This window comes from Anastrepha obliqua, chromosome 3 (assembly GCF_027943255.1).
Source record: "Anastrepha obliqua isolate idAnaObli1 chromosome 3, idAnaObli1_1.0, whole genome shotgun sequence".
NCBI classification, from domain to species: Eukaryota; Metazoa; Arthropoda; class Insecta; order Diptera; family Tephritidae; genus Anastrepha; species Anastrepha obliqua.
Genome location: NC_072894.1, coordinates 61,912,003 through 61,938,732, shown reverse-complemented (window position 1 = coordinate 61,938,732; position 26,730 = coordinate 61,912,003). Strand labels below are relative to the sequence as shown.

The 26,730-nt window shown below is 38.9% G+C and overlaps 2 protein-coding genes across 2 annotated transcripts; one reads left to right on the top strand and one right to left on the bottom strand.

Annotated features, from left to right (window-relative positions):
* The first annotated feature begins 16,288 nt into the window (after positions 1 to 16,288).
* On the top strand, positions 16,289 to 21,452 carry LOC129242523 (uncharacterized). The gene has a single exon (XM_054879206.1). It carries the CDS (start codon positions 16,396 to 16,398, stop codon positions 21,247 to 21,249), a length of 4,854 nt encoding a protein of 1,617 aa, XP_054735181.1. The 5' UTR covers positions 16,289 to 16,395; the 3' UTR covers positions 21,250 to 21,452.
* Positions 21,453 to 23,465: 2,013 nt separating this feature from the next.
* Positions 23,466 to 26,699, bottom strand: LOC129241972 (leucine--tRNA ligase, mitochondrial-like). The gene is made up of 7 exons (XM_054878519.1): positions 26,502 to 26,699; positions 25,994 to 26,446; positions 24,776 to 25,909; positions 24,500 to 24,704; positions 24,189 to 24,439; positions 23,890 to 24,123; positions 23,466 to 23,830 (listed from the first exon to the last, which is right to left on the bottom strand). Exons 1-7 carry the CDS (start codon positions 26,589 to 26,591, stop codon positions 23,582 to 23,584), a joined length of 2,616 nt encoding a protein of 871 aa, XP_054734494.1. The 5' UTR covers positions 26,592 to 26,699; the 3' UTR covers positions 23,466 to 23,581.
* Between the last annotated feature and the right edge of the window lie 31 nt (positions 26,700 to 26,730).

The following is a 26,730-nucleotide window of genomic DNA, read 5'->3' as shown; positions in this document are numbered from 1 at the left end:
AAATAAATAGTCAAAAGTTGTTCAAACAATTATCAACGCCATCTATATGTAAAATCGGCAATTACTTTCCGGACAACCCAACATATAGGTATATCTGTGCGACCAAAAGGCAATGGTAGCAAAGAAGTTGGAGGTCTCACTATCAGACGCACACACGCTGGAGGAAACAATTCACCTGCCAACATCGTCATGTACATGAGGAGACGATTCCTTATCCAAAGGACAGACAGCGGAAGGGCAATGGCGAATGAAAAGATTAACAGACTTTTGAGGAAATGTATATAGAAGGTGATATCTTAATGAGGTTTCCCGAGAGTGGGTAATCAAATTTATTGCAAAAATGTAAGCCTGCGAAAACTGCAAATTTTTTCTAAAAGGCAAAAGCAGTTTTAGGAGGGCGGAGGCCCCGCTTGGATATCGGGGCCATGTGAGAAACAAGTGAAATTCTCAAAGATATCAGAAGCCAAAACGTAGGGCTGAGTACAAGCCTATGGCATAAATTCTCATACACCAAAGGAAGACCAAGTTCCAACAATGGAGAAAGTTCTTTTCTGATGGTGAGCATTGACATATACTCGTTGGAAGTACTCCGTACTAGATTCGAAAATCATTTCGTAGTCAGGGATAAGTAAAGAGAAAAATGTTAAAAGTAATAGATGGATAACAAAGAAATCGTCTACTGTCCCAATAGGGATGCAAAACTGCATATATGTATGTCTACAAATTACCATAACTCAGGAATTTTCCACATAATCCACCTCAGGAAAACAGAAGGACCGCGCGCACGCATTGTAGGCCGAATGCTCGATTCTTAGAATTATTTGCAATAATGTCGGGATAAGAACCAATCTCATTGTAGTTTTGGCCTACTTGCATACGACTCTATATTGATCTTTCCTTGAAGAAAGAATGGAATAGTATGGACCTACCATAATAGTTGATCATAAAGTTGGTTATTCATAAGGTATAACTCTCGACGGAAGAACCTGCTGTACTTTATTCTGTGCTCTGGACTGGCAAGATAAAATGTTGGTAAAACACCTACTTTTGTCACCAACAACAGGAAAGAAGCGATTGATCTAACCTTAACTAACTATGTTAGGGCGAATCACATCAAAGGATGTCTGGCCTTGGAAGAGGAATCTCTACTGATTGACTAAATTCGGACTTGTTAAGTTCCAAAAGGTCGGAAAGATCGGAGAATACGAAATTTTCTTGAACTTAAAAACCTCAATCAAATAAAGATGCGAACCGCAAGGCCGTGAGTACTTTGATTTGTTGTTCGGAGCAAGTATAAATAAGAAGAAATAGGCAGGGAAATGCGGTCGCATGGCAGTCCCAAATTTCGTAAAAGGTCGAGGAGGCTCAAGCCATTAAAAACTCAAAAAGAGGTGGATTAATGGGTTCGAATACCATGTAGCTCGTGTAAGCCCTTATAGATATTCTTAAAGTGATATGACCACATGAAAGGGTCTGCTAGGTTGTTCAAGGCATTTCAACCGGACCTAATGGTTGTACTGATGGATCTTATATTATATCGCTGCTGGGAACATTCAACATTTTCTTGGAAGTCAGACAGCAGGTTAGCTCCTCACGCAGACAGAAATATGTACATAAGTGGTCATCGCGACGAGAAGAGCCCCCAAACTAAGCTGCTACATAGCATTGCTAGTGGTGATTTGTAAAGTTTTCTTTAGACACTTTTGACGGCTTTAAGTCACCAGAATCGGATGGTGTGTATCCAAATACCTTAATTATAAGGGAGGCAAGCTCAAGATGGCTCTAATTAAAGTTTTTAGGGCTTGTGTAGCATTTGGCAACGTTTCTATTTCATAGAGGAAGGTCAGGGTAATTTTCATTTCAAAATCGAGAGAGATTACTATACACTGGCATACAAGACATAATCTTAAGTACGACATTCTTCATGCTGTAGGGTCTGGAAGGCAGGATGGGTAAGTATGTTAGATCAAAGGCTTTGGTGGGCACCTTAGTGTTCATCAACTTGCAACCCAAAGCAGAAAGTCCTGCAAATCAGCCCTTTCTTGACCATGTGACAAAGATTGAAGAAGGACTGGAACTAGGTGAGTACACAATGGGAGTCTTTGCTGACATGGAGGGGACTTTTTATAGTGCTAACTTTGTTTGTATGTGCATATGTGATTTGCCGAAACAATCACAAGGTAAATTTCTGACATACTTTCTGGAAGATTGCTAACTGTGGGAGAGAAAGGTGGGAAGAGTTTCTTAATGCTTAGTTTCATTTGCTACCTCTGAACTTCGCGATGTGTCGACTACATTTTTATGGATTATGGCACGAAGATGGGAATACCGGGCACAAAGAGTGGTTTAAAAGATTGTCTGAATAGTACACTTCGTTTTTAGCATCAAATAATAAATGGATACTTGTAATCACTTATGGAATAAAGTATTTCGTATGCTTTTCTAAAAGAGAATATTTTCTAAAATGAGATATTTTCTACACCGGGGACTCCAGGACTGTAAATGGTACTAGAGTGGCTTGGTATTAGGACAGTAATGTCAGAGGCTTTACTGCTTTAGGTATGATGACAACAATCTTTCACTTAGAAGATTTTGCAATACTTAAAGTAGCAAACTGGTTGGTTTGAAACAACTACAATGGCTAAAATGAGAAAGTTAGATAAAAAATAAGATTTAATATTTCGAAAGGTCGTTATTTGATATTTCTAGGGAAATAAGCTGGAGTAGTTCTTAGTAGCTTGGTCTAAGTGGCCGAAAAGAGGTAAAGGTCTATTTAACATCTTCTTTGCGCATTATAGAACTTATCCAGACAAACTATTTTATATTGGCTTCAGTGAAAAATATGTTTAGAGTGATTATAAGGAAAACAGAGTATTTAAAAAACATCTATTACACTTATGTAACAATGACAAGACGAGCGTATAAAAAACTAGAAAACCGAAGAATAGAAGGGCAAAACTCAGAAAGAGCAGCACGCACATTATGTGAATCAATGACGCTACTTCGCACAGGAGAGGAGCAACTTCCGGGGTTTCTTGATGTCGAAATACTGAAATCCATGCAAATATTCGCACCACAGACCTATCATATGAGCATGTAAATATCCTGCAATATTTTGCAAATCTACGTACAAACATACTCGAAAAAAATATATACGAGTATCAATGAGTCATATCAACCGCCACTCAACAATCTCCGTAACTGAGATGTATGGTTTTCTTTCGGAAAAATTAAGGCAACATCAATACAACGAGATGTGGAGATACTAGTTAGAATTACATAAAAAAGATGCCAGAGGAAAGACCAAAACTGGAGAACACTGCAGATGTCCTTAGCCACTTACGGAAATGATCATTGCTTACTGTGTGGAAGACCAGTTGGCTGTTCATTTGCACTTGTAAAAGGTTATCTGCACGCTGGAAATTACTGCAAAATAAGCAGAATTACAATAGCTATATTTTGTTATACCCTCACACGTGTGCACAAGAATGCACAAGAGTAGTATGCATTCAGTAAAAAAGTACCGGGAATTGCTCAATAAAAACGCACAATTGTGTAATCATCAAAATTTATTTTACCGCCTTCAAAGTAGGTTCCATTCGAAGCAATACACATATGCCAATGAGTAATCCAGTCATCAAAGCACCTTTTAAACGCGTTTCAGCTTTCTCCTTAATGGCCTCTATCGACTCAAAGCGGCGTCCGCAGAGTGGCAATTTAAGTTTTGGGCAAAGGAAAAGGTCACAGGGGACTACATCCGGTGAATACAGCAGTTGTTCGATGATGTTTATCGAGGTTTGGGTCAAAAACGTGTTCATGATATGGGCCTTGTGCGACGGTGCGTTATCATGGTACAAGATGCATGGGTTTCCTTTCCACAAATTGGGCACACTCTCTCTCAGCCGTCGCATAACTTCCAAATAACATTCTTTATTTACCGTAGAGCCATTTGGAAGGTATTCAGAGAGCACAACACCATGCCAATCAAAGGAAACGAGTAGCATGACTTTCACTTTTGGCTGACTTTGACGTGGTTTTTTGGGTTTCAGCCGTCTGTTGATTTGTTTGCATGTCAAACTCATGTACCCACGTCTCATCTCTTGTTATGATGCGCTGGATAAACGTTGTGTCCGAATTCACTTGCTTAAGCATGTCATCAGCCACCTCCGTCCGATGATTTTTTTTTAAAGAAATTCAACTCTCTTTGAACGAGTCGAGCAGCCACGCGTCTTATTCCCAATTGATGATGTAAAATGTTGTGAATTGATTCGTGAGACACGCTAAGGGCACAAGCTACCTCTCTCAAACTTAAATTATTATATTCCAGCACCATTTCCTTGACTTTGTTGACGTTTTCATCCGTTGAAGACGTTGATGGGCGACCAGATCGAGGCAAATCTTCCACGACTTCTTGGCCCTGTGCAAAAGCCATATACCACTCGTAGACCCCTGTTTTTGATAAAGCACACTCGTCATAGGCTTTGTGCAACATTTCCAATGATCCGGCACACGAAACCCCGTTCAAACCACAAAATTTAAGAAAAATTCTTTGTTCGATATTTTTATCTATAGTGAAAATCGCAGAGCACATCTGCGGTTGATTGATATAATTAAATGCCAAAAACAAGCTAATTGACAGATCACGCTCAAACTCTGCGAAACTATAGGGGACAGTTGTACCAACATTTCAGTAAAAAAAAAAATAGACATAGGTGTAACGCGCGCTTTTTAAATGAACAATTGAATGTATATGTTAAGGCCAAATTTCCGTCTGCCTTCTGGTGCTAGCAGCTACAACGTTCATTTGGTTTAAGTTTACTTGATTCTAAACATTAACAGCCACAGCAAATTTGGTTCGGACCGAGTTTACTGCTTCCTTACTTGATATTGTTGTTGTAGTTTATGATTTTCTTACACATAGGTACTGGTAAGTGCAAATTAGGGACAGTAGTATACGGAAAAAGTATCGACAAAGCGAAGAGTAATTCCTCACCTAATTCATATGTATGCACTTCTTTAGGTGGAATGAGCAGATGTGGCACCGCAACCAAAAAAGAGCACATGATACCTTTTCAATCCATCCTGGGTTGCTACCATTTGTAACCAATTGTATTTACGAGTCAGGTGCATAGGAGAAGGAAGTATAGACGCACACACAATTTGTAAGTATCCAAGTATCCATGTTGGGAATTTAGCTAACTTTAAACGAACTATTTGTCAGGGATACTTAGGTAACTGTACTTGCTTTTATGAGAATTGTGTTGTCAGCTAACTAAAGTCTGCTTACTTTTCAATTAGCTCGCATTTGACATCTTTAAAAAAAAATGAGAACCTTAACGGAGTTAACCAACGTTCACATATGCAGTAATTAACAATAAATCTACAAAAATTAGCTTCAAAATTAACAATCTTGACAGCTGATTGATTATTTTGAAAAATTGTTCTCAATATAAATTGGTGGAATAATTCAGCGTTTTCGGTTTGTTTAATTATTATTAATGATATGAAGTCAAGGCAAAGGGAATCAATAGTTAATTTAATTGCGCAATTGGTTGCTGTAATAGGCAGTTGGAGGAAAACAGTAAGCGAAGGCTACTGAGGTTGCAAAAAGTTATGGCAGCAATACAAAAATTACATTTTATGACGACTATGGACACACACTTTTTTCTGTAATATAAAGACATAGGGCCTCTTATTTTCGCCAAGACTTAGCAAGTGGCGAATAGATGAAGCAACAACGCGCATAGGAGCTGCCTTAAATTACATGTGCTGGTAAGGCAGCGCGGCCTAATGAGCTATAGCCATACTCGCTAACGGCGGATCTTACTCGATACCTTTGTTGTTCCTTTCGCATGCAAATTTTTCGTCAAGTTAATGGGTCAAGTTATCAGTGGCTTCAAAAAAAGGTGTTTTTTCTCAATTTTTTTTCGAGGCGAAAAATGCGACACACAGGTATAATCTTCTGCATGACTGAAGAGTAATAAATAATTTTCTAACATAAATAAAAAAAAAATGGCGGACGTATGAGGGATCTCGCACAGCTTCTCGTTGCGCGCTAGTAAAACGGCGTGTAAGATTACGGTCGTAGTTTTCACCTGAAACACAAAAGAAAAATATTATCTTATTCAGAAAACTTTCCCGCATATAATAAACTACTCTTGTATAAAAATATGAAAAAATGAACACACAATTAATTATTGAAAAAAAGTGCTTTTTTCGCTTTTTTTCAAAAAATGTGTTAAATAACATTAAAAAATGAATTTTTGTTGTATTTTTTTAGTTAATTAGTTGCGCATTTTAATTACCTTTATATCGATTTTTGGTTTGAAACGATAATTTTCGTCGTTTTTTTAATCTTACCCGCCATTTTCAAAAACATGGTTTTAAGAAAACGTGTTTCAAAGTTTTCAGAAGGTAGACAGTATACTCTTACGAGGGACGGTACACAGGCCTGTAACTCCGAAATCCCTTTGAATTCCACTATAAAATTTGAGGGCATATTCTCCTATAATATATCTATCGATTGCAGTAAAAACAAAATCGATTTTTTGAAACCGACTGATAAGAGGCCCCCTTTAATAATACCTGACAAACATTCTGTTAGAATTATGTCCACAAACCTCTTTTCTTTGCCGGTGTCCATATTATTCAGTTGTTACTTTGACGTTTCTGCTTACATTCGTAATAATAATTATCGATAACAGAGGAAACACAAAGTTATATGAGGAAAAGTATGGTTAAAATCTAAGATTATTTTGCAATATCGGATTTCGGAAGAGAAATTTCGTACGAGTAATCTCGTTTTTTAATTACGGATTGGAAATTAAGCTCGGAAAAATAGATAATCTACTTATATGTGAACCTATTATACCATTCAAAACCTTGATCTGTCGCTATCTTGTTGAGCAGTTCGAACCTTATTTTATAATTATTTTAAATAGCTTTAAGCCTTTTCTCTCATAATCAGTACGAATCTATTCTTCATTCAACTGAAATAAATAAGAAATAAAAAACTAATTTAAATTTAAAAAATTACTGCAAAAACCATTTGCTTAATTAACTAGTAGGAAAATTTACTTTTTTTGCCTTAGTAATGTGTTTTCAAATAAATTTCTATATATTTTATATTATTTTTTATATTATTAAATTAAAATTTATTTATTATTTGGCGAATTCCCGTGTTACACAATTTTACCACAATGCACCTACGTGGCTTAAATGAGTTGGATATTTTTTTTTAAACCAACTGCTACAAAAACCTAAGCGAGTCAGCGACCGCACAATTGCCGGCAGGGTATTAAAACTGTTGTAAATTGCACGAACGCAAATCCTCGCCCGTAAACTGTCTGGGATACCATTGGATTGTGTTCTTGTAAATAAATTGTTCCTTTCAAAATGTTACATGCAACAAGACGGATTTTGTTTCACCTCCAGCGTGATGTGCAACTCTTGTTGCTGCTACGTACAAACTGTACTCGTACTATAAGTAGATTTCTTCGCAAAAAGGTGGAGATTTTTTTATTGCTGTTGTAGTTGGTACGGCATCATGTTCAGCATTACTTCTCTTTAGTACTAATGAATGGTAGCAGTAGCAATAACTAGTAAGTATGAGAGGAAAATTGGCTATTGCTGTCATAAAAGTCCGAATGATGCTAATATTAGTGTTTGTACAGCTAACGATATGCAGATGTATGGCGGAAATATTAGTGAGGGAACACGCTAGCTAGAGATGGATGGATTTACACATATCATGTTCATCACGTCATCAGTTCAGAATGTAGATGTCAGCTTCGTTGTATAAACAGCTTCTTATTTCGCCTTTACATTTGTAGGATAAATTTTGAAGTTTCATTTTGAGAAGGGAATTTGTTCTAAGCAAAATATAATTCCTTAAAGAAGGCCTTATAAAATTAAAGTTTTTCGTGTAAAGTAAAGATACATGCATACATATGTTCCTTCAAAAACGATGCAATAAGTGTATTTTAGAACTAACGAAATCTGACTGTGCATTAAAATTTCATCGTAATCTTTAGGTCGTGGGCAGCTAAGTATTTGTAAAAGGTGGCGCAAAATTAATCATCCTTTGCTTTTTTTAATAATTTTCTTCCTGGATAACAAATAATAATTTTGAGCGATGAAATCTTTATTTGACCTTTACGCACCCCATTGCTTGTACGTTTGCATACTGCAGCTGATTACCTCACAAGTGTCAAATATGACTGACGTACAACGCCGTTTGCAAGAATTATAAATTTTCCGATAGGGTGCCATGCATAAAAAACTCGAGAGAGCAAAAAACATTTGCCAATAACAGACTTTGTGCAATGAAAAAACCAACAAAAGCCGTTAATAATTTGACAGAAACCTAACAGATGGGCTTGACATATCGGACATATCTACTGATTACAGTATTTTTGCTTTTCAGGTACAGCTGAATTGTTGGAAAATTAATTTTTTCCCTAATTTCAATTTCAATTTTTAAATGCTTTGTACTTATGGATTGAATTTTCATTGTATAAAAATTAATTTTTTTTAATAAAAGTGAATTATTTTACGATTTTTTTTTTGCAGAAACGTATGGACCCTGTAAAAATAGAGTTATATTTATAGTTTACTAAGTGAGAACATCGAAGTTTATAGGCTACACTATAGTCACGGTAACCACAGATAATCTTAATTGCCTTGTTTTACTCTGAGCTGTTAGTCTGAAAATGAATGTTAAGTCTAAAACGGAACTATAATAGAACATACATATATACATACGAGCATAAGAATACTAAGGTAAATCACTATTTATGCTGTGTATTCGGCATTGAGCCATTCTAGGGGTAAACTTAATATTTTGGTAGTTCCATTTTGGCAGTACCAAAGCAGTTCAACTTAGTTATGAATCAAGAATGATAGATTTACCAGATTTGTTCTTTAACTATGGTGAAAAAAATTGTGAGGGGAACTTTGGCTACCTTGTCACTTGGGGTTTTTGCAGCCGAATTATGCAAGATCATTTCACATGTATTCACACACTCGTCCAAACACACATTCTCACACTCCTCCAATCATCGTTATTCCGACGACAACGAAGTGCCATTGTGTTGATGATTTTTTTCGTATATCACTAACACAATCTTAGTTTTCGTAAACAAACCGCTTTGTGACCCCAGTTACGTTGGCCTATCAGTTGATGCTGTCAAATTCGCTAAGAGCCTAATAACGTCCTGCTACCATAAATAGGACGCCTCTAAAAATCTCTTCACCATAATTTTTGCATCCGTGCGCGGGGTATTACGATGGAATTAATATTGATGTAATATGTTTTGTATTGGTATCGGGGCTTTTCCAAGTTATTTCAAAACTCCTTAACAAACCGACGGTTGCTGGTCAAGAAATACTGTCGATCTTCCTACGAGAAGGCATATCATAATGCTCTTGCATAAGTGGTGCAGGTTCAAGGCTCAGTAATATCGAGGAAAAAGTATGATGACCACCCATTTTATTTTGATGCGAAAATTTTGACTTTTGTTTGAATGAATCTCTAAAAGCTTTTCTATTGGTTACTGAAGGTCTATTGCTGTTTGAAAAAAATATTTTAGCATTTTACGTCTTCAATTTAGATCGGCTCGGGAACCCCGATATGTGCGTCTACGATGGCCACCACAATTGCTTAATTAAAGTGGTCCAATCCAATATACACATAGTGAGATATGGCTCACTAAAACATTACACTAAACGTTCAGAGTATTTTATCTACATACATACTTCATTTATTATGCCCATGCCCTTGTTTGTATTGTAATTGCATGCATATATACATACATTAAGGTGGAGCTATAGTATACATAAATATTTTTTGTATATATTTTATTCTGTAATGGTATAGCAATTAAAAAATTCCTTTATAATAGTTTTTTTTATATTTTTTATCTTGTGTATTTGCGACTAGTTACAAAAAAAAATACTGACGAGCTATTTGTATTGAATTAATAATATGAGGTGCACACAACACTTGAGATGTGATTCTGTTTAGTCCTTAAGTCTTTAGGTTTTTTACATTTCAATCTTCTTCTCCAATTAGTTGGATTAACAAGAATCGAGGCCTCCGTATTGACATAGTTTTAATCGTTCATCGTGGGCAATTTTTATTGTGTCTGCTAACGAGTCAATATTTAGGTCGCGTTCGAGATCGAAGCTACGAATAAACCAAGGAGCATCGACTAGACATTTAATAAGTTTATTCTGGCGCCTTCGTCTAAGTTGAATGTTACTTTGGTAGCGTCATTACTGTGCGCCGTAAATCCATATAGGTTTCAACATTTTTTATGTATATTATTTATTATTTTATTATTAGTGGGCTAGTGCTAATTACATTTCTTCTTTCTTTTTCTTTACGTAAGCGTTCTATCTTAACTTGGCGTCTAGAGTTATCCCCAAGCAGAGGCGTACCAGGAAAACGTAGCGCCCATGGCAGCGACAAAATTGCGTTGCACCTTTTTGAGATCGTATTCTTTTTCCTCCCCCCTAGAGTGGCGCCCATAGCACACGCCCTGCTTGCCATACCCTAGTTACGCCACTGTCCCCAAGTAAGTATTTGAGTAGGGAACTCTTGTACCGTTTACATATATCGGAACATATTTGATTTTGTTCTGGGTGAAGTTTATATGCACAGACTTGCTTTTATTTAATTTAATATGCCATTTATTGGTCTAGTCGTATATTTAAATTATGGCTAATTTCCGTGTTTCCTATCGAAAGGATAACAGCATCGTCGGCAGACGTACTAATACGCAGTTTGGATTGAGTGGACGATCAAATTTAAAGAGCAAATATAATAAAGGGCCAAGTATGCTCCCTATTTATTGTATCAGTAGGCCATAGTGGCATACTTTGTCAAACGCCTTGTAGATATCAAAGAATACCGCAAAACAAGTGTTTCGTTCTTTAAAGCGTTTTCATATATCCATGTACTGGATAATAGTCGAATGTTTCGTGAGGAATCCAAATTGGTGCGCCGGTATATTTCCTATTATTATATTGATTATTTGGTCAACCATTTTTCCAAACCATTCAACCAAAAACGGAAAAATATTCGAAATTTTACACAGCTCAAAGAATTTAAGTTTTATGTTGTAACTAGTTTTTAACTGCAGTTCTAAAGTAAGATAATTATAGTTGTTATTATATTAAAAAATAAATAATAAGAATTGACTCAACTTATTACCCATAACACAAGCTCGTCACTGAAAATCATTTGAAGCCACTAAATATTTCTCTTATTTCTGGTATAGAAAGAAAACTTTCTGCAGGTCTGCCAAAATCGATTAAAAAAATTAAAATAGCATCACTCCACCCTAATGTACATGCAACAGGTAACTTATTGTGCTTCTAGAAATAATTAAATATTTACGAGTGATGATTTTTAATTTAGGCTGTCGCATATACATATCTACATATGTATGTAGATATTAACTCACACAAATGTGCATAAGCATTTAAAAATGTGCATATTGTATTCAGTTGCATATGTACGTTTCTGTATGCATACATTATCTACAATCTACACACTTCATTTATAATGCAAAACTGTGCCAAGTGTCTCACTTGTTAATGGCCTCAAGTACTATCAGCTTTAAATGCTGCTCTCCCTTCAAATTATGCTCTGCAGATGTCCCTGACCCAATTTGATTCACATTAACCAGTAGCTAGTAAAATGTAAAAAAAAACCCTTAAGCATGTGCAAATTTTTATATTTTTATACGTACGAGTGTGTGTGCTAACATTTAACTTAATTTTGCTAAGAAATAAATTCGAATATTCCAAATTATATAAGTATACATTTTATTAATGGCTTATTCATAGTGGTTGCAAATAAAGGGTTTTTTAATAAGAGGTATTATTTTGATATTCAAAGAAAAATGATATTCTTAAATATAAATGATCGGATGTTTATTTCATTACAAAGAGAAAGGTATGCTATTAATAATAGAAAATAACATCAGGCAAATGACCAGCACGGCCAAGCTTACAGGACAATATCCTTTCCATGAAAACCGAATTGCAAAGTGTCTGTCCTATGTCTTGATAGCCTCACGAATTCCATATTTAAGGTTTTGAATCGACCCTGGGCTGTTGGCGTAAACCTTCTCTTTCACGTGGCCCCAAAGAAAAAAGTCACAAGGTGTTAAATCACAAGATCTCGGTGGCCAATTGTGATTACCTCTTCGAGAGATAACACAGTCTGGAAACTTTTCCCGTAAAAGATCAATGGTTTCGTTGCTTGTGTGGCACGTAGCGCTGTCTTGTTGACAATAAACGTTGTTCAGATCAATACTATCCAATTCTGGCCATAAAAAGTTGTTAATCATCTCTCGATAGCGCAATCCATTCATTCATAACACCTGTTATTGGAAAATGGTTCTTAAAAATATATTCCCATGAAAATTATCGTATAGAGTTACCACACGCCTGAAGAACTGGTAAACCCAATAGATCTACGTACGAGTAATAGGCAAATGAGAATGCAATACTTATATGTATATAAGAAAGTCGGAAATTTCATAGAGCACATTTCTTTAATGTATTTCTTTCCTTTATGAAAACTTCGCACAATAAAAAACTTTACTTTCATGATTAGTTACATACTATATATGTCGCCTACTCTCGCGTGGGAAATCTAAAAAATGTATTTAGTTTTACAGATTATGCAAAAACTAAATTTAAAGTATATCCTAAGCCGTTACAATAAAATACATTGACTTAACGGCAGAGTAACACTTGGCCGAATAGTTCACGGAATGGCGCATAAACTCATTCTGTTCATTACTTCACAATTTTTTTGTTTTTTTGTTACCCACTTTTTATGTTAAATTAAAAATAGCAATATTTTATGCATTTATTTATTTATTTTCGTGCTCATTAGTTTATTATTATTATTTGCTATTATTATTATTCGCACGCCACTCTCCCCCCAAGCACAACGGCAGCTTCGAACTGCAAGTCGTGTGGGCACTTTTGTGTTTAGTGTTTTTTTATTTTGTTATTTTATATAGAATTATAAAATATTGCTGTTGTATGGAAGATACCTATCTCACTTCTTTTTTTAATTACTATATAACTTAATATTTGTTCATTTATTTTCTTGCTGTGTTGCACTTTTAAGAATCACCGATTTTTGACTTCTGTGATGAATATTAGGATATATTTCTAAATGTTTCAGATTGGCTGATATTATAAATGGAATTTTTCGAACACTTTTTTGTTTCCATACGCGTTTTATTTCTGGTGCAAGTTCAATGTATTTCTCTATTTTTTCTGTATATTTCATTACTTGGGGTGCTAATTTCAATAAAGAAGGTGGTTTTATTGGTTTTGTTAATAAGTGCAATATCTGTTCTATTGTTAATTATGGTTTTATCTGTATGTATTGTCATATCCCAGTATAGTGTGTATATTTCATTTTCTATTATATTGCATGATGTGTATTTATAAAATTGTTCCTCGTTTTCCAACAGTTGTAATTTGATTGCTTTTTCTTGGTGTAGAATTTTTGCGACTATACTAGGCCTTTCTGTGTATTTGGTGATTATGTGGTCTATTGTTTCTGCGTGTATTTGACATCTGCAGCATTTATCATCTGAGGCCTTGGGATCTTTCAAAATCTATTTTTGGTAATTTTTTGTGAGGTTAACATGATCCTGAATGGCGATCGGAAATCCTTCAGTTCCCTTTTGTAGCCAGGTGTAGCTGTTCTTCTGGTAAATATTTTGGTCCCGCATTATGTGTAAGTGTCTACCGTGTAGCTATTTCTGTGCCCAAATTGCTTTTTTTTCGTCTATTGTCGTACATGTTATAATATGGTCGGTGATGTGAAGATTTAGTAGTGCTATAACTATTGCTCTATGTACATTAGACGTTTGGTTTCGGAAAAATTGCTTGAAATTATTTATTAATGTCTATAGCGCCTTTGCCTTCCACCAGTTTCCCATGGCGGATGAATATGTTAAATGAGTTCTAGACTACTTCATCACCGATGTTACTTATCCGCATACCATTCTATGGTAAAATCATACAGAAACTGCTCTACCATCGCACATATATTTATACTGTATCCCCAAAACTAAGAATTATCACCCACATTTTACTTTTCTGAAATTGCGACACAATTGGGTCAGATGTAGGAAAACTTAGTTTCTGCAAATAATAAAGCGCACGCACTGATGCATTGCCTAATACACGCGAATTGTGACTAGCCTGCATAGAAAAGTGCACATTGCTACCATACTGTAAGAAAGGGTGACTTTACTATGGATTTCCAAGGTGAAGCCCAAAATAAACAAGACTGAGTTAAAATAGAAACGCCAGGAGCTTTGTTCTGATAACTTCGAGTTTATTTATTCAAACTAGTCCCCTCTGGTCTCCATACACTGTTTTGCGCGAAAGAGTATTTCAGGTCATTGACCGGAATGTCCTTCAGGATGTCGGTACAAGCCTTTTGGATGGCCTCTACGAACGCAAACCGTTTTCCTTTCATGGACAAATGCAATTTTCCAAATAGGTAGAAGTCACAGGGAGCCATATCAGATGAATACGATGAGTGATTGATGGTTAAATGCGATTTGTACTCCAGAAATCAGTCACAAGAGTGGATCGACGAGATGGTGCATTATAATACAATAAGCGCCAGCTACCTCCTTCGCGGTATTTAGGGCGAATTCGACGAATGCCATGCAATAAACGCTTAAAAACGCCAAGATAGAAAATCGCATTGGAATCGTAAAAATAAATGAGCATCGACTTGATTTTTGACTTCTCCGAACGCGATTTTTTGGGTGGTGGCTTGTCTGGGGCCTTTCATTCTACACTTTGACCCTTAGTTTCAGGTTCATGTTGGAAACACCACCTTTCGTCAGCAGTTACAATGTTGCAAAGAAAGTTCTCGTCTTTTCTCGCCTCTTTAATGAGGTCTTTCGAATATTAAATTCTGAGCAATTTTTGGTTCTCAGTTAACTTGTGCGGAATGAAACGTGCACAGACCTTTCGTAAGGCCAAATGATCAGTTAAAATACGATAAATCGATGTTTTGGAGATATTAAACTCCGATTCCATGAATTTCAATGATGATTTCAGTTCATTTTTGATAAATTTACGAAGAATTTCGATGGAGTTTTCGATGATTACTGGTCGTTATCAATGCCCACCGGTTGTGGTGGCATGTGAATAGGTGGTTAGTGTCGCGGGGGGACCTTCTCAAGCCGGTCATATGTTGAGTACGTCGGAGCGGATTCTGGATAGGTGGGAGCTTAACCTGCTACAACATCCAGAATGCTAACAAATATGATAACTAGTTAGTTCATAACTAACACATGGACTACCACTGTAAGTCATTCCCTGTTACAACGTGTAAGCCACACCCCCACTCATACACACGCACAAACACTTGCATACCGCCATTTCTATGCCTGTTGCGGTATTTGCAAACAAGTCGATATGTTACCGTATCTGGGCAAATAGCTCAGTGAAATAAACACAGGCAACGATTTCAAGTTAAGTAATAACGAAAGCGTAGTACTTTGCATACATTCATACACACATACAAATGGAAATGTTAAGAAAATTATTAAAACTGTCGTGGCAACGCACACGAAATGCGCTGGATTTGCCGATTGACTTGAACAAATGACAGCAGCTTTTGGATTTGTATTGAATTTGACTAGACTGACTATAGCAACCGCATATAACCCCAATAAACAAACTAATAAAACATGCCAAGAAAGTAGTGTAATGAGAAATATACACTTGGATAGGCAATGAGAGCTTCGCAAGTCTAGTGAAAAAAGGAATGCAGGACCATAGCTGAACGGTAGCAAACAGAAAGTGAGCTCGAATAGGGCTATTTTCGAAGGCAATTTCAAGTTTATGACAAATTTTATACATCGAAGTAGATAGTGCGTACCAAATTAAAAATTCTGTCCAATTGCAAGTTGTTTGCTAATGAAAAATGCTGGATTGCATTTGAGTTGCTCGGCAGTGCGGTGCAGTGGTGCATGACTAAGATAGGTTTCGTGTTGAACACATAGAAATGTCAACTGTGTCTACTGAATGCTTTATACAAATTTTTATTGCAGAGAATTTGCAAAGGGAAGCAGAGTTATTACTATTTGTACGCAAAGTACTTGCTCATATTGCGTAATAACAAGTTCAGAGCGAGTGGTACAAAGTTAGCTATCACATAACGTTAACAGGCAAAGCAATTGCAGCTCAAGCAAAGCCGAACTATGAGCAAAATTTCAGAATTACTATGAAGGATCGGCTGAGATTTGATAGAAATATATTTGCGGAAGTGGTACAGCGGGCGCTGCATGGCGGACTCGAAATGCATGGCATAGCACAAAGGTGCATTGGATGACGGAAACGCACAGCATCATGTCCATATCGAAGTTGCGCAGCCGGCCAGCAATTCTGAAGCGGCAGGAACATGTAAGAAGCCCCAATGGAGGCGGTGGCAGTGGTGTTAGTCGAACTAACATTGCTGATGCACACAAAACTGCCAAATCAATAACACCCGCTGCGATCACAAAACAACTGAATACTGCACCAACGAATGCGGCTGCTGTGACAACTGCACACACTCTAATGGTGAAGCAGCAACAACAAAGTCAACTTCCACAAGCCACACAAACCTATATACCTCAAACATCACTGCTGAAAATTGAACCATTTGTTCCTAGTCTTACTACACGGCTGCGGCATCCATTTGGACGCTCTTATACTACACTAAGCACCACAACCCCGAAAGCTGCAACAGCCAGTAGCAACAACAATCATAAACGTAAAATACCAGCCAACACAAATGCTGCTACCGCACTCAATTCGCCACTGTTGGGGGCAGCAATTGATAGCAACCACGTCAAAGCGAACGCCACAACTACGCGCGCAACACTCGCTGTCCATCTGCGACGCAATCCTGTTCGGGCAATAGTCACGCGCCAACGTTCCAAATCCACCTCCGCCACGAATCAACGACCACCAAAATATCGAAATTTATCACCGAATATGTTATTGAATAGCCAACACATCGCGGCAACGCATAGTGCGAGCGCTGTTGCTGGTGCTGATGCCGCAGGTGATGGCGGTCCTAGTGTTAATAGCAGCGCCAGCGGAAATTCCAATGCAGCTATTGTTACATTGCAGCCAAATGGTATTTGCCGTATAACTCGTTCCTCACAAGAGCGCGAAAAGCAACCGGATCGAATTAATTATGATCGACGTGGGCTCAGTGCGATACCGATATTTGAGCATGAAACACAGCTGCGTCTGCTGTCGCTACAACATAATCTCATCAATATTTTTCAAATACCAAAAGAAGAGCCTCCGTCACCACCACCACCACCGCTGGTCACTTCAGTACCCACGATAGCACCAACAGACGTTCAATCTGAGTTTGGTAGAAGCAAACAAAATGCGCTCATTCTAGCTAATGACCTAAATTTAGCGAAACCACTACGACGCCAAAGTGAGCGTGTTGGTGCCGGAAAGATAGACCGGTCTGCTAACGGTGTCAATGTACGCTTGACGCTTGCTTTGGCATCAACAAATGCACGTCAATTGAATAGCAACACCGTAACGCCGCCACCACCGGCCCCACCGCCTTCTCCGCTGGGACAGATAGAACCACTGCCACGTCCTCCGCCTCCTCATCTTTACCAACAACTGCTGCAGCAACGTCTAACTACCGGTGCAAGTAATAATTTGATTAAAAATTTGCAGTATAATGCGCCATTGCTGCCGCTGGTACGTCAGCCGATGCCTTGTCGTTTTGCACTTAAACGCTCCAAAAGTTTTATCACTAACATACCACGCCATCTGAGCATCATTCAGCAAAATTTGCTGAAAACGCAAATAGCGCGTGTTAAACTCAGCACGACAGGTGCAGAAGCGCGGCTAAAAAGTTTCGATTCGAACACCAGCGCGCTAACCAACATTACAGAGTCGTCTTCATCTACTTTGGAAATTTCGACTACAAATACAATTGTCACCAATAAAACGAGCAACTCTGATGGCTCAACTTTTGCTGTGAGCGAGCTCGAAGAAGACAATCCTCTACAACAACTGACTGTTAAGAATAGACAACTTGTTGCTTCTTATGGCATGATTTTTCAAGATCTAGTCTTTCTCGACCTCTACGACAATCAAATCGAACGCATAGGCAACTTGGACGGCTTGCCTATGCTCTCCGTGCTGTTGCTGGGTAAAAACCGTTTGACCGACATCGGTGGACTCAGCTCAGTGAGGCAAACGCTTCGTGTACTCGATCTGCATGGCAATAAAATCGCCAACATCGCTAATAAACTCAATTGTCTTCAAGAGCTCAAGTCTCTCAATTTGGCTGGCAATTTATTGCGGCAAATAGGACCAAACGATTTTAGTGGCCTGGGGCAGTTACGAGAGCTAAATTTGAAGCGCAATAAAATCAAGCGCATTAGTGGTTTTGAACATCTCGTAGCATTGGAGCGGCTGTGGCTCTGTCACAATGAGCTGCATCGCGTGGACGATATGGCTTCCATTGCCAGGGCAACCAATTTACTTGAGATAGCCATCGAGAATAATCCCGTTTCTCTGGCAGGTGACTGTGTCTCATTTCTTGTCAGCCATTTGCCGCGCCTGCAATCGCTCAGTCAGATGCCCATTACCGAGCAGGTACGTTGTGCCGCTATGTCTTGGAGACGTAATAAAGAGATTTCGGACACGCATTATGCACACCTCTCGCCTGACGCCTATCAGAGCATTAAACGAGAGGAGGTAATCTCGAATGCACGCACAAATTGGGAGTTGTTAAGGTCACAAAAGTCGTTGCAACAGCACAGTTTTACACAAAAACATACACAGCAACGACTGACGCAAGCATACCCAGCAGCGCCACGCATCGCAATACCCACCGAATTGGCCTGCATAAACGAATCCACTGAGGTGGCAGGAAATACCACAGAAGAGGGTGGGTTGCTCGTGGCTGAATTTGTGTCAGAATTAGAAGAATTTATTAAGGTGCCGCCCATACAGCCGCAGCAACAAAAGCACCCAGAACCACAACAACAACATGAACTGCAACAGACACTGCGACAGCCACAAAAACCAGAGCAGACTACGTCAACGCCTACAACAACAAAACCTAATGCACAGCAGCCACATAATTTAAGCAGCAATGCCAAATGCAATAAAAACAAAAACAATAATGTTGAAAATAGCAACAACAGCAGCAACAGCGCACGTAACTCCGGCTCATCAGTGTCTAGTTTAGGCCCGAATATTCAATCCTCTTCTAGTTGCTTTAGTTCCGACAACGAGGACTCCACTGAGTTACGCCAACGCGCCACACGCATTCACAAACGCCAAAAGGCAGCGGGGCAACAACAGCGACGGAGTGGGACGAATGAATTTGGGATTGAAAATTCTGTAGTAAAAGAAAAGAGTAGTTCGGCGCAAAACGCAAAATCTACCAATAGTGACGCTGAAATGGCTATCAAAGCCAATAACGAAGCTGAGAGGGACGAACAAAGATCTAACATAACCACTAGCACTGTGACCACTGGGTCAGAATTGGAGGCAAATAGAATAACCACAAAGTATGCCAATGCAATGAGCCCCGACATAGTCAATTTGTCGACACAACAGGCATCACAAGCAAACGTAAAAGAAAATATTACAGTAAAGGCTTTGGAGTCTGTCAGTCAGGTGGACAATAACTCATCAATACTGACGCCGAACCGCAATTCTAATGCCAGCAAAACAACATTGGCACAACAAAAAGTGGCTACCACAACAGCCATAATTGGAAGTACCCCCACAGCGCAAATTACAAGCCGAGGTAGCTCACTAAGTCTGGGATTTAAAGAGCACCTGTGTATGCCTGTGCAGGCGCCACAACAAACAACCAGCAGTGGCAATGGCGGACCAACAGGACATGCAAGAGCGGCAACGCGCACAGTGTGTCGTCGTCTAATGAGGTCACAGACAATTGTGGGCGCCAGCGGTGTTGGCACAAATAACTGCTCACCAGCCGCAGCCATTAACGGAAATGAAGTGTGCAGCGGTAAGCGCACAGCAAACACAAGCAGCGGCAGCAACAACAAAAGCAACAACAATAATGGTAAAGCGATAGCAAATGCCACGTTGACGCCGTGCAACGGTCAAGCGCCAACAAAGCCAACTGTCACCTGCATAGTGGCGCCTACACCACTCAGCGCAGCGAACAACTCGCTGTTAGGCGGCCCACGCGCTTCGACTGCTGGCAAGGGGGAACGAGAGGTGCGCGAACGCGAACGCGAACAGGGCGGTGACTATCTCATCGAGATTTGTGGCCGCTACCTGAACGTGTACGGCCAGGGCGCATTGCGCTATATCGACAAACAGTGGAATGCAACGAAAGCGCAAGATGTGCATACCTTGAATTTTAGCTACATCAATTTCAACAATATCGCCTCTACAATATTGGCGCGCGTCAAGTCGCGATTTCCAAATGTTGAAAATTTTGTATTTCGTGAAACGAACATCGAATATATTGGCCAGCTGAACGCATTGGCCGAACTGCAAGGCATTAGTTCGCTCACCATCGATCCGGAGGGAAATGCAATTACCACAAAGGATTTGTGGCGTGAATATGCCATTTATCGACTGTCACACTGGGGGCTTAAGCTGATCAATGGTGTCACGGTCACGGAGGCAGAAATCGAGACATCGAATGAATTGTATGAAGGTCTATCCGATTTAGTGCTGTGGGCGATGCCGGCGACGATGCTGCAACCATTGTTGGCGCGTTTACGGTTAGACGAAACATGTACGGCCAGTAAAATGTCGCCTAAAGAGTGGCTAATGAAGCCGGAAAACAAATCATTGCGCCTAGTCGTTGGCAAGGAGGCGCTGCAATGGAAAAAGCCAACACCTACTAATGGCACTAACAACAATGGCAACGTCGCGAATACTAGTGGGCACCACCAACAGCCAATGCATTATGCCGTTAAAGAGGCCAGTGTAGTCGTGGGCGTCAATCCCAACACCAACTTCAATGCGCTTAGTATGCGCGAACGGGGCCGCTTGCACTTTGCCACCATGCTCGAGAACACTGTGAACGCGATGGAGAAAATGCGTATGCTGGAATCGCTGTGGTCAAGTATGCTGCTGGATATCGTGCGGAATGCACTACTCGATTACTCGCATCTCGACGAATATTTGCGCAATGAAATGGAGGAAATCATGAAGTAACAACACCAAACATGGGTGCCGCTTTGATGGGGAGAGTGAACGAAGCGAAGTCGCCTGTGGCCAAAGGCACTATTTACGCGCGGGAGTATCTACATAACTATGCGCCTGCCGGAGAAATTATTGACGTCTCTGAGGACGGGATTTGTGTTCAATTCGATGGGAGTCGCCACCGTCAGTATACGATAGTGCAATAAATTTAGTGAATTCGAATATAGAAACACATATACATACATACATACATACACTTTAGAAAATTACAACAAGGGACAGCGTACATATATATACACATACACATACACATATATAGGTGTATATTAAGTTAGTATTATAGAATGTAGAACTATGAAAATTTGTAGCCCAATTTTTAAAATATATGAAAAATTAATCACTATTCTGTAGCAGTGTTTTTGTAATCGAAATCAAAACTTTCCAAAAAACAGATTTAGTACCAAGAGTGTTCCTTTTAAAAAAATAGCAAGTACTAGTATTTTCCACCAAAGTGTTAAAGAAAACTTGTCTTTTTCGTTGTTGTTTTTGTAGCAGCATAAGCATTCCTCATACATATACGGGGAATGCTGCCGAGGTGACAGTTCCTGGCCCAATATAAATCCGGGCCGTTCCGGTGAGGTAGAACCAACTCTCGTTGGAGCGATTGTCTTATTCGTTGTTTTTGTAGCAGCTTACAGGGTTTAGGTCTGTGCGGTGTAGTCACCAATCGCCCTCCCATAACTCATCTAACGGTAAGCCCAGGAAGCTTGCTGTTTCGACAGGTTGGGAAAGGGGTGTTAGATGAGTGGGCTTGATGGAGCATGTGAAAAGGTGGTTAGTAGCGTGCAAGGTGCCTTAGTAAGAGTTTAACCTGCTTCAAGAACGTAATTGTACCAAAGTTACACGGGTCTTTCGAGGTAGCTGGAGCTCTTCATGTCTTGTGGGTGGTAGTCGGACTCAGTGTATGTCTAAACACTATCCGGTCCAGTAGTTGTCGTTTTGTTTTGTCCTGGATCTCGTCGGAGTAGTTGAAGAGATGCCTCCTGATGTGCCTGGTTCAAGCAGTTGTCTACATGGGTGAAAACTACGATAGCACCCTAGTAGAAACTGTTTGCTGAGCACTTTATTGTGCTCTTTTATAGGTAGCATCCGTGCTTCGTGGTGAAGGTCTTGACGCGGGGACATCCGGTGTCATTCCGTCGCTGTCCTAAGAGTATCACTCCCTCCCACTACGTATCACTAGTTCCAGGCAGCCAGAGAGACGCAGAGTAATTTAGAACCTGACCGGCCAATTGCTTTAAACGTCGCCAGCAACATTTCTTTGTCTTTGCTCCAAGTACTGCCGGCTAGCGATTTGACGATCTTGTTGCGGTTTTGGACTTTAGTAGCAATTGCGGTTGTGTGCGCAGAAAAGAAGAGCAAACTATCGAAGGCAACTCCTAAAATTGGGGGGTTGCCTATATTTTACATTTTTCACTTGCCTCTTGTTGAACATGCCACACATGCCATGAGTGGGGCACAGTTCCACTGTGCTACCACGAACACATTTCCTTTTAACAGGTACCTCTATTAGATAAATCGATAAGAAATTTAATTAAATTACAATCATCTTCTTTCTTTCTTCCATTATTATTGGATCACCCTTTTATGTCTTTGTACCTTTATAATTTTAAACAACTGATTTTTTTGTTGTTAAAAAAGCAACCATTTGCCACCATCGGCTCCTGCTTGCAAGTTGTTGCAGGCTAAAATTTTCCAAGCAAAAATTTGTGATTATCCTTCCAAACGAAATGCCGAAATTGGGCGCTCTCCGTGCAATGCTCCAAGTTGTTTGCGTAAGCGAACGCGATTATGTGATAACTTGTACAAACTTGCATCAAACCAAATCGTACGTAAGCGAAAACATAAACTTAATGGGATTAAATCATATGAAAATTAAATTAAATTCGATTAAACTAAATTTTAGGAAAATCAAAAAAGTAAAATTTAAAAACCCTATCTGATATGGGTTTAGCGCAATTAAATAGAATCTTTCAAAATAATGAAATTAAGTGAAATATGTATCTAAACTTAGTAAACATAACTTGTTTACTTTTAAAGCCGCAGGAATGTTTTACTTCGAAGCAGAAGTTAAAGCAGTAACAAATCCGTATTTATTAAACAAACCATGATTACCTTTACCATGATTACCATTTATATAATACATTTTTTTAAATTAATTAACAGCAACAAAATTAATAAATAAGATTTCGACTCATTATAACTAACTCTACATATGCAACTATTAGTACTTTTGTATTGCGCCTATTTACAACCATATCAACACCTCTACTTATATACAAAATTATTTGCTAAAAACCTCTTCATTTGAGTTAGCTGCTTGCGCAGTGGACTGTTTAATTTTGTCGACATAAATATTTAATATAGCCTCTATCCCCGGATATAAAACGAAATTTGTCGTACGTATCTTCTTATCAGTTAAATATGAAGTAACCGATGGTGTATTGAAGGCAATGTCCATTGCATCGTTATATGTGATGCTATCCAAATTATTGCGCGCTATCTTTATGGCACAGTTTTCAAACCCATTCACCTTTTGCAATAAAAAAGTTGGTTAATAGAAATTACAACATTGATAAAGCATTGCTTTACCTTGATTGTTAAATCCAGTTTATAGTCCGCGTCAATATCGGGCCAGCTTTGTTCCAGCACATTGCGTTCCCATTGTAGTTCTGGCGTTGATGAGTTCAGTCTGTTCGGCACAGTTACAAATTTCGACCACAACTCCGAAGCAAAATGTGGTGCCATCGGCGCGAGCATAATAATTTGACTAGCTAATGCGCGTTCATACTGTGGGCTATAACGCACAATATGTTTGGGAGCACGCTAATAAAAGAATTAACGGGAAAGTTTATAAAAAGTGAGTGAAATAAGTTTTAGAATTGATTTACTCGCAAAGAATTCGTAAGGCCTTGCATTTTAGAGATGGCGACACTTAATTGATGTGTATGGCGATAATTAAATGTGGCACCTTTCACGTAGAAATTACGCGCATCGAATAACTTAGCATCTTCGGCCTTGAACGATTCACCTTCCGTGTCAATTTTTTGTTCTTCAGGTTCATTAGCCGCAGTACGTGCCTCATGAAAATCGTTTACAGTTAACCAAAGTCTCTTTTGCCAATTAAGTATTCCAGGAAAGGCTATGAATGAAATGAAATTAATTAGAAAAATGTTTGTCACAATTTATCGTATATCCGTACTAGCGCTGGACCAATTCCTGTGCGATGTGGGCGCCACATCAGCCAGTGATATGAGACGTGTGGTATCGGTGCCGTACTCCTTGAACATATCTGTTGGATCGACACCGTTTAACTTCGACTTAGACATTTTTTCCCATGTCATCACAACAGGCTCATGGGTATCTTTCAGTCGCGCCTGGTTCTTTTTAGCATTAACAATTTCAACCTGTTAATCGATATACACCAATATATTTATTTATAATAATTGATTTCGTTTAATAATTGATGTTTATATACCTGATCTTCTGTTACATATCGTCCTGAACCCTTAACCCTGAAAGAGCGCCCCATAACCATACCTTGCACAAGCAGTCGAGAAAACGGTTCAGGAGTCGGTGATAGTCCACAATCATGCAGGAAGTGGTTTACAAAACGCGCATAGTATAAATGCAGCACCGCATGCTCTTTGCCACCAATATACAAGTCAACAGGCATACATTTTTTGGCGAGATCCTTATTTACCATATCTTTGTTATAGCTTGGATCCAAGAAACGCAAATAATACCACGAACTATCGACGAATGTATCCATTGTGTCCGTTTCACGCTGCGCATCTGTGTCACCACAATTCGGGCACGTGCAACGCAATGCATCCTCACGTTGTTCCTCAAGCACTTTCTTCTCTGGAAGCACTACAGGGAGCTGTTCTTCAGGTACAGGCACAGCGCCACATTTATTACAATGAATTATCGGAATGGGAGTGCCCCAATAGCGTTGGCGTGATATCAACCAATCTTGCAATTTTGAAGAAACGCGATAGCCACCTATCTTTAAACGTGTCGCCGCTTCTAGTACTTCTTCTCGTGCATGTTTTGGGTTCAATGGGAGGTGAGTATTTGTATGAGCAAAAAAGGTCAATCCAAATTTTTCTTGCAATTCTTTGTCCTGCTCCCGAAAACTTGGCGCAGCTAAATATACGTCGCAGTGCTCAGCAAAACTAGGTGCATCACTAAAAATTACTGGTATGACTGTACCAGCGAACGGATTTTCGACCGTTAAACGTGGTGCATTAGGTAACTTCGATAGGTAATGATTTTGTTTGATAACTATAAATAAATTTGGGTCTTTTAAATGTTCCGGATGTGTTGTCCAAACACGTAAGGAGTTTGCATCCGATGTAAGCAGTTGAAATGCATAACCATCACATTCACCAATCCAGTGGCGCTGCAAATTTATGATATCACGCCAGTCTTGAAGTACTGGATCTTCCAGTCCATCCAATAACGATTTGGCATACGCAGTGGTACGTATAAACCACTGGTTAAGCAATTTTTTCTCAACTTTTGCACCTGAACGCCATGAACAACCATTTGAGTCCACCTGTTCATCAGCCAGAACAGTATTATCGACTGGATCCCAATTGACTAAAGCCTAGTAAGTATTGTAATAAACTATAATTAGTATATTACAGAAATTATTATATGCACTACTTGTTCAAGCTAAATTCTACATAACCTCATTTTGATAAGCCAATCCGCTGTTATAAAGCATCAAGAACAATTTTTGCGTCCATTTATAGTACTCTTGTGAACAAGTACACATTTCATGTTTCCAATCAAATGAACAACTCAGTGCTAGCAATTGCTCTTTCATTTGTGCTATGTTTGCCTCTGTCCATGTGGCTGGCTCTACGCCGCGCTGTATAGCAGCATTTTCAGCCGGTAGCCCAAAAGCATCCCAACCAATAGGTTGGAACACATTTTTACCACACATACGATGAAAGCGTGCTACAGTATCGCTAATGGTATAGACACGTACATGTCCCATATGCAAGGTACCAGATGGGTATGGAAACATTGACAGTACATAAAACTTATCACTACGTGATGGATCAAACTGTCCCTGTGAAACTTGCGCGCGCCAATGGATCTCAATTTGACGTTTCACATCATTTGTAAGCTCTGATACCTATTAAAAAAATAGAAGTAGGTTATTAATGAGACCATGGTAAGCGAAATTTTACCTGGATGCCGGTTACACTTTGTGTTAGAAAACGCCTTCCAAAAAACAGTTTGAGTTGCTGGAGCATACCAGGCCGCAGTAAGAGTTGCATGTCACAATTTTGATTTATGATATCGAATTATTATTGGAAGGAGATACAAAATATACGACACTTTTAGTATTTATGCTGCTTTTGATGCCGGAGAAAAATATTCACGGCTTTATACACAGCTGATATGAAAATTGTAATA

Excerpts from the sequence above, each read along its gene's own strand:
- LOC129242523 (XM_054879206.1), top strand. The coding sequence starts at position 16,396 with ATGACGGAAACGCACAGCATCATGTCCATATCGAAGTTGCGCAGCCGG.
- LOC129241972 (XM_054878519.1), bottom strand. The coding sequence starts at position 26,591 with ATGCAACTCTTACTGCGGCCTGGTATGCTCCAGCAACTCAAACTGTTT. Across the intron at positions 24,440-24,499 it reads CAGGAATTGGTCCAGCGCTA|CCTTTCCTGGAATACTTAAT; the intron begins GTACGGATATAC and ends TTTCATTCATAG. Across the intron at positions 23,831-23,889 it reads AACTGGATTTAACAATCAAG|GTGAATGGGTTTGAAAACTG; the intron begins GTAAAGCAATGC and ends TTATTGCAAAAG.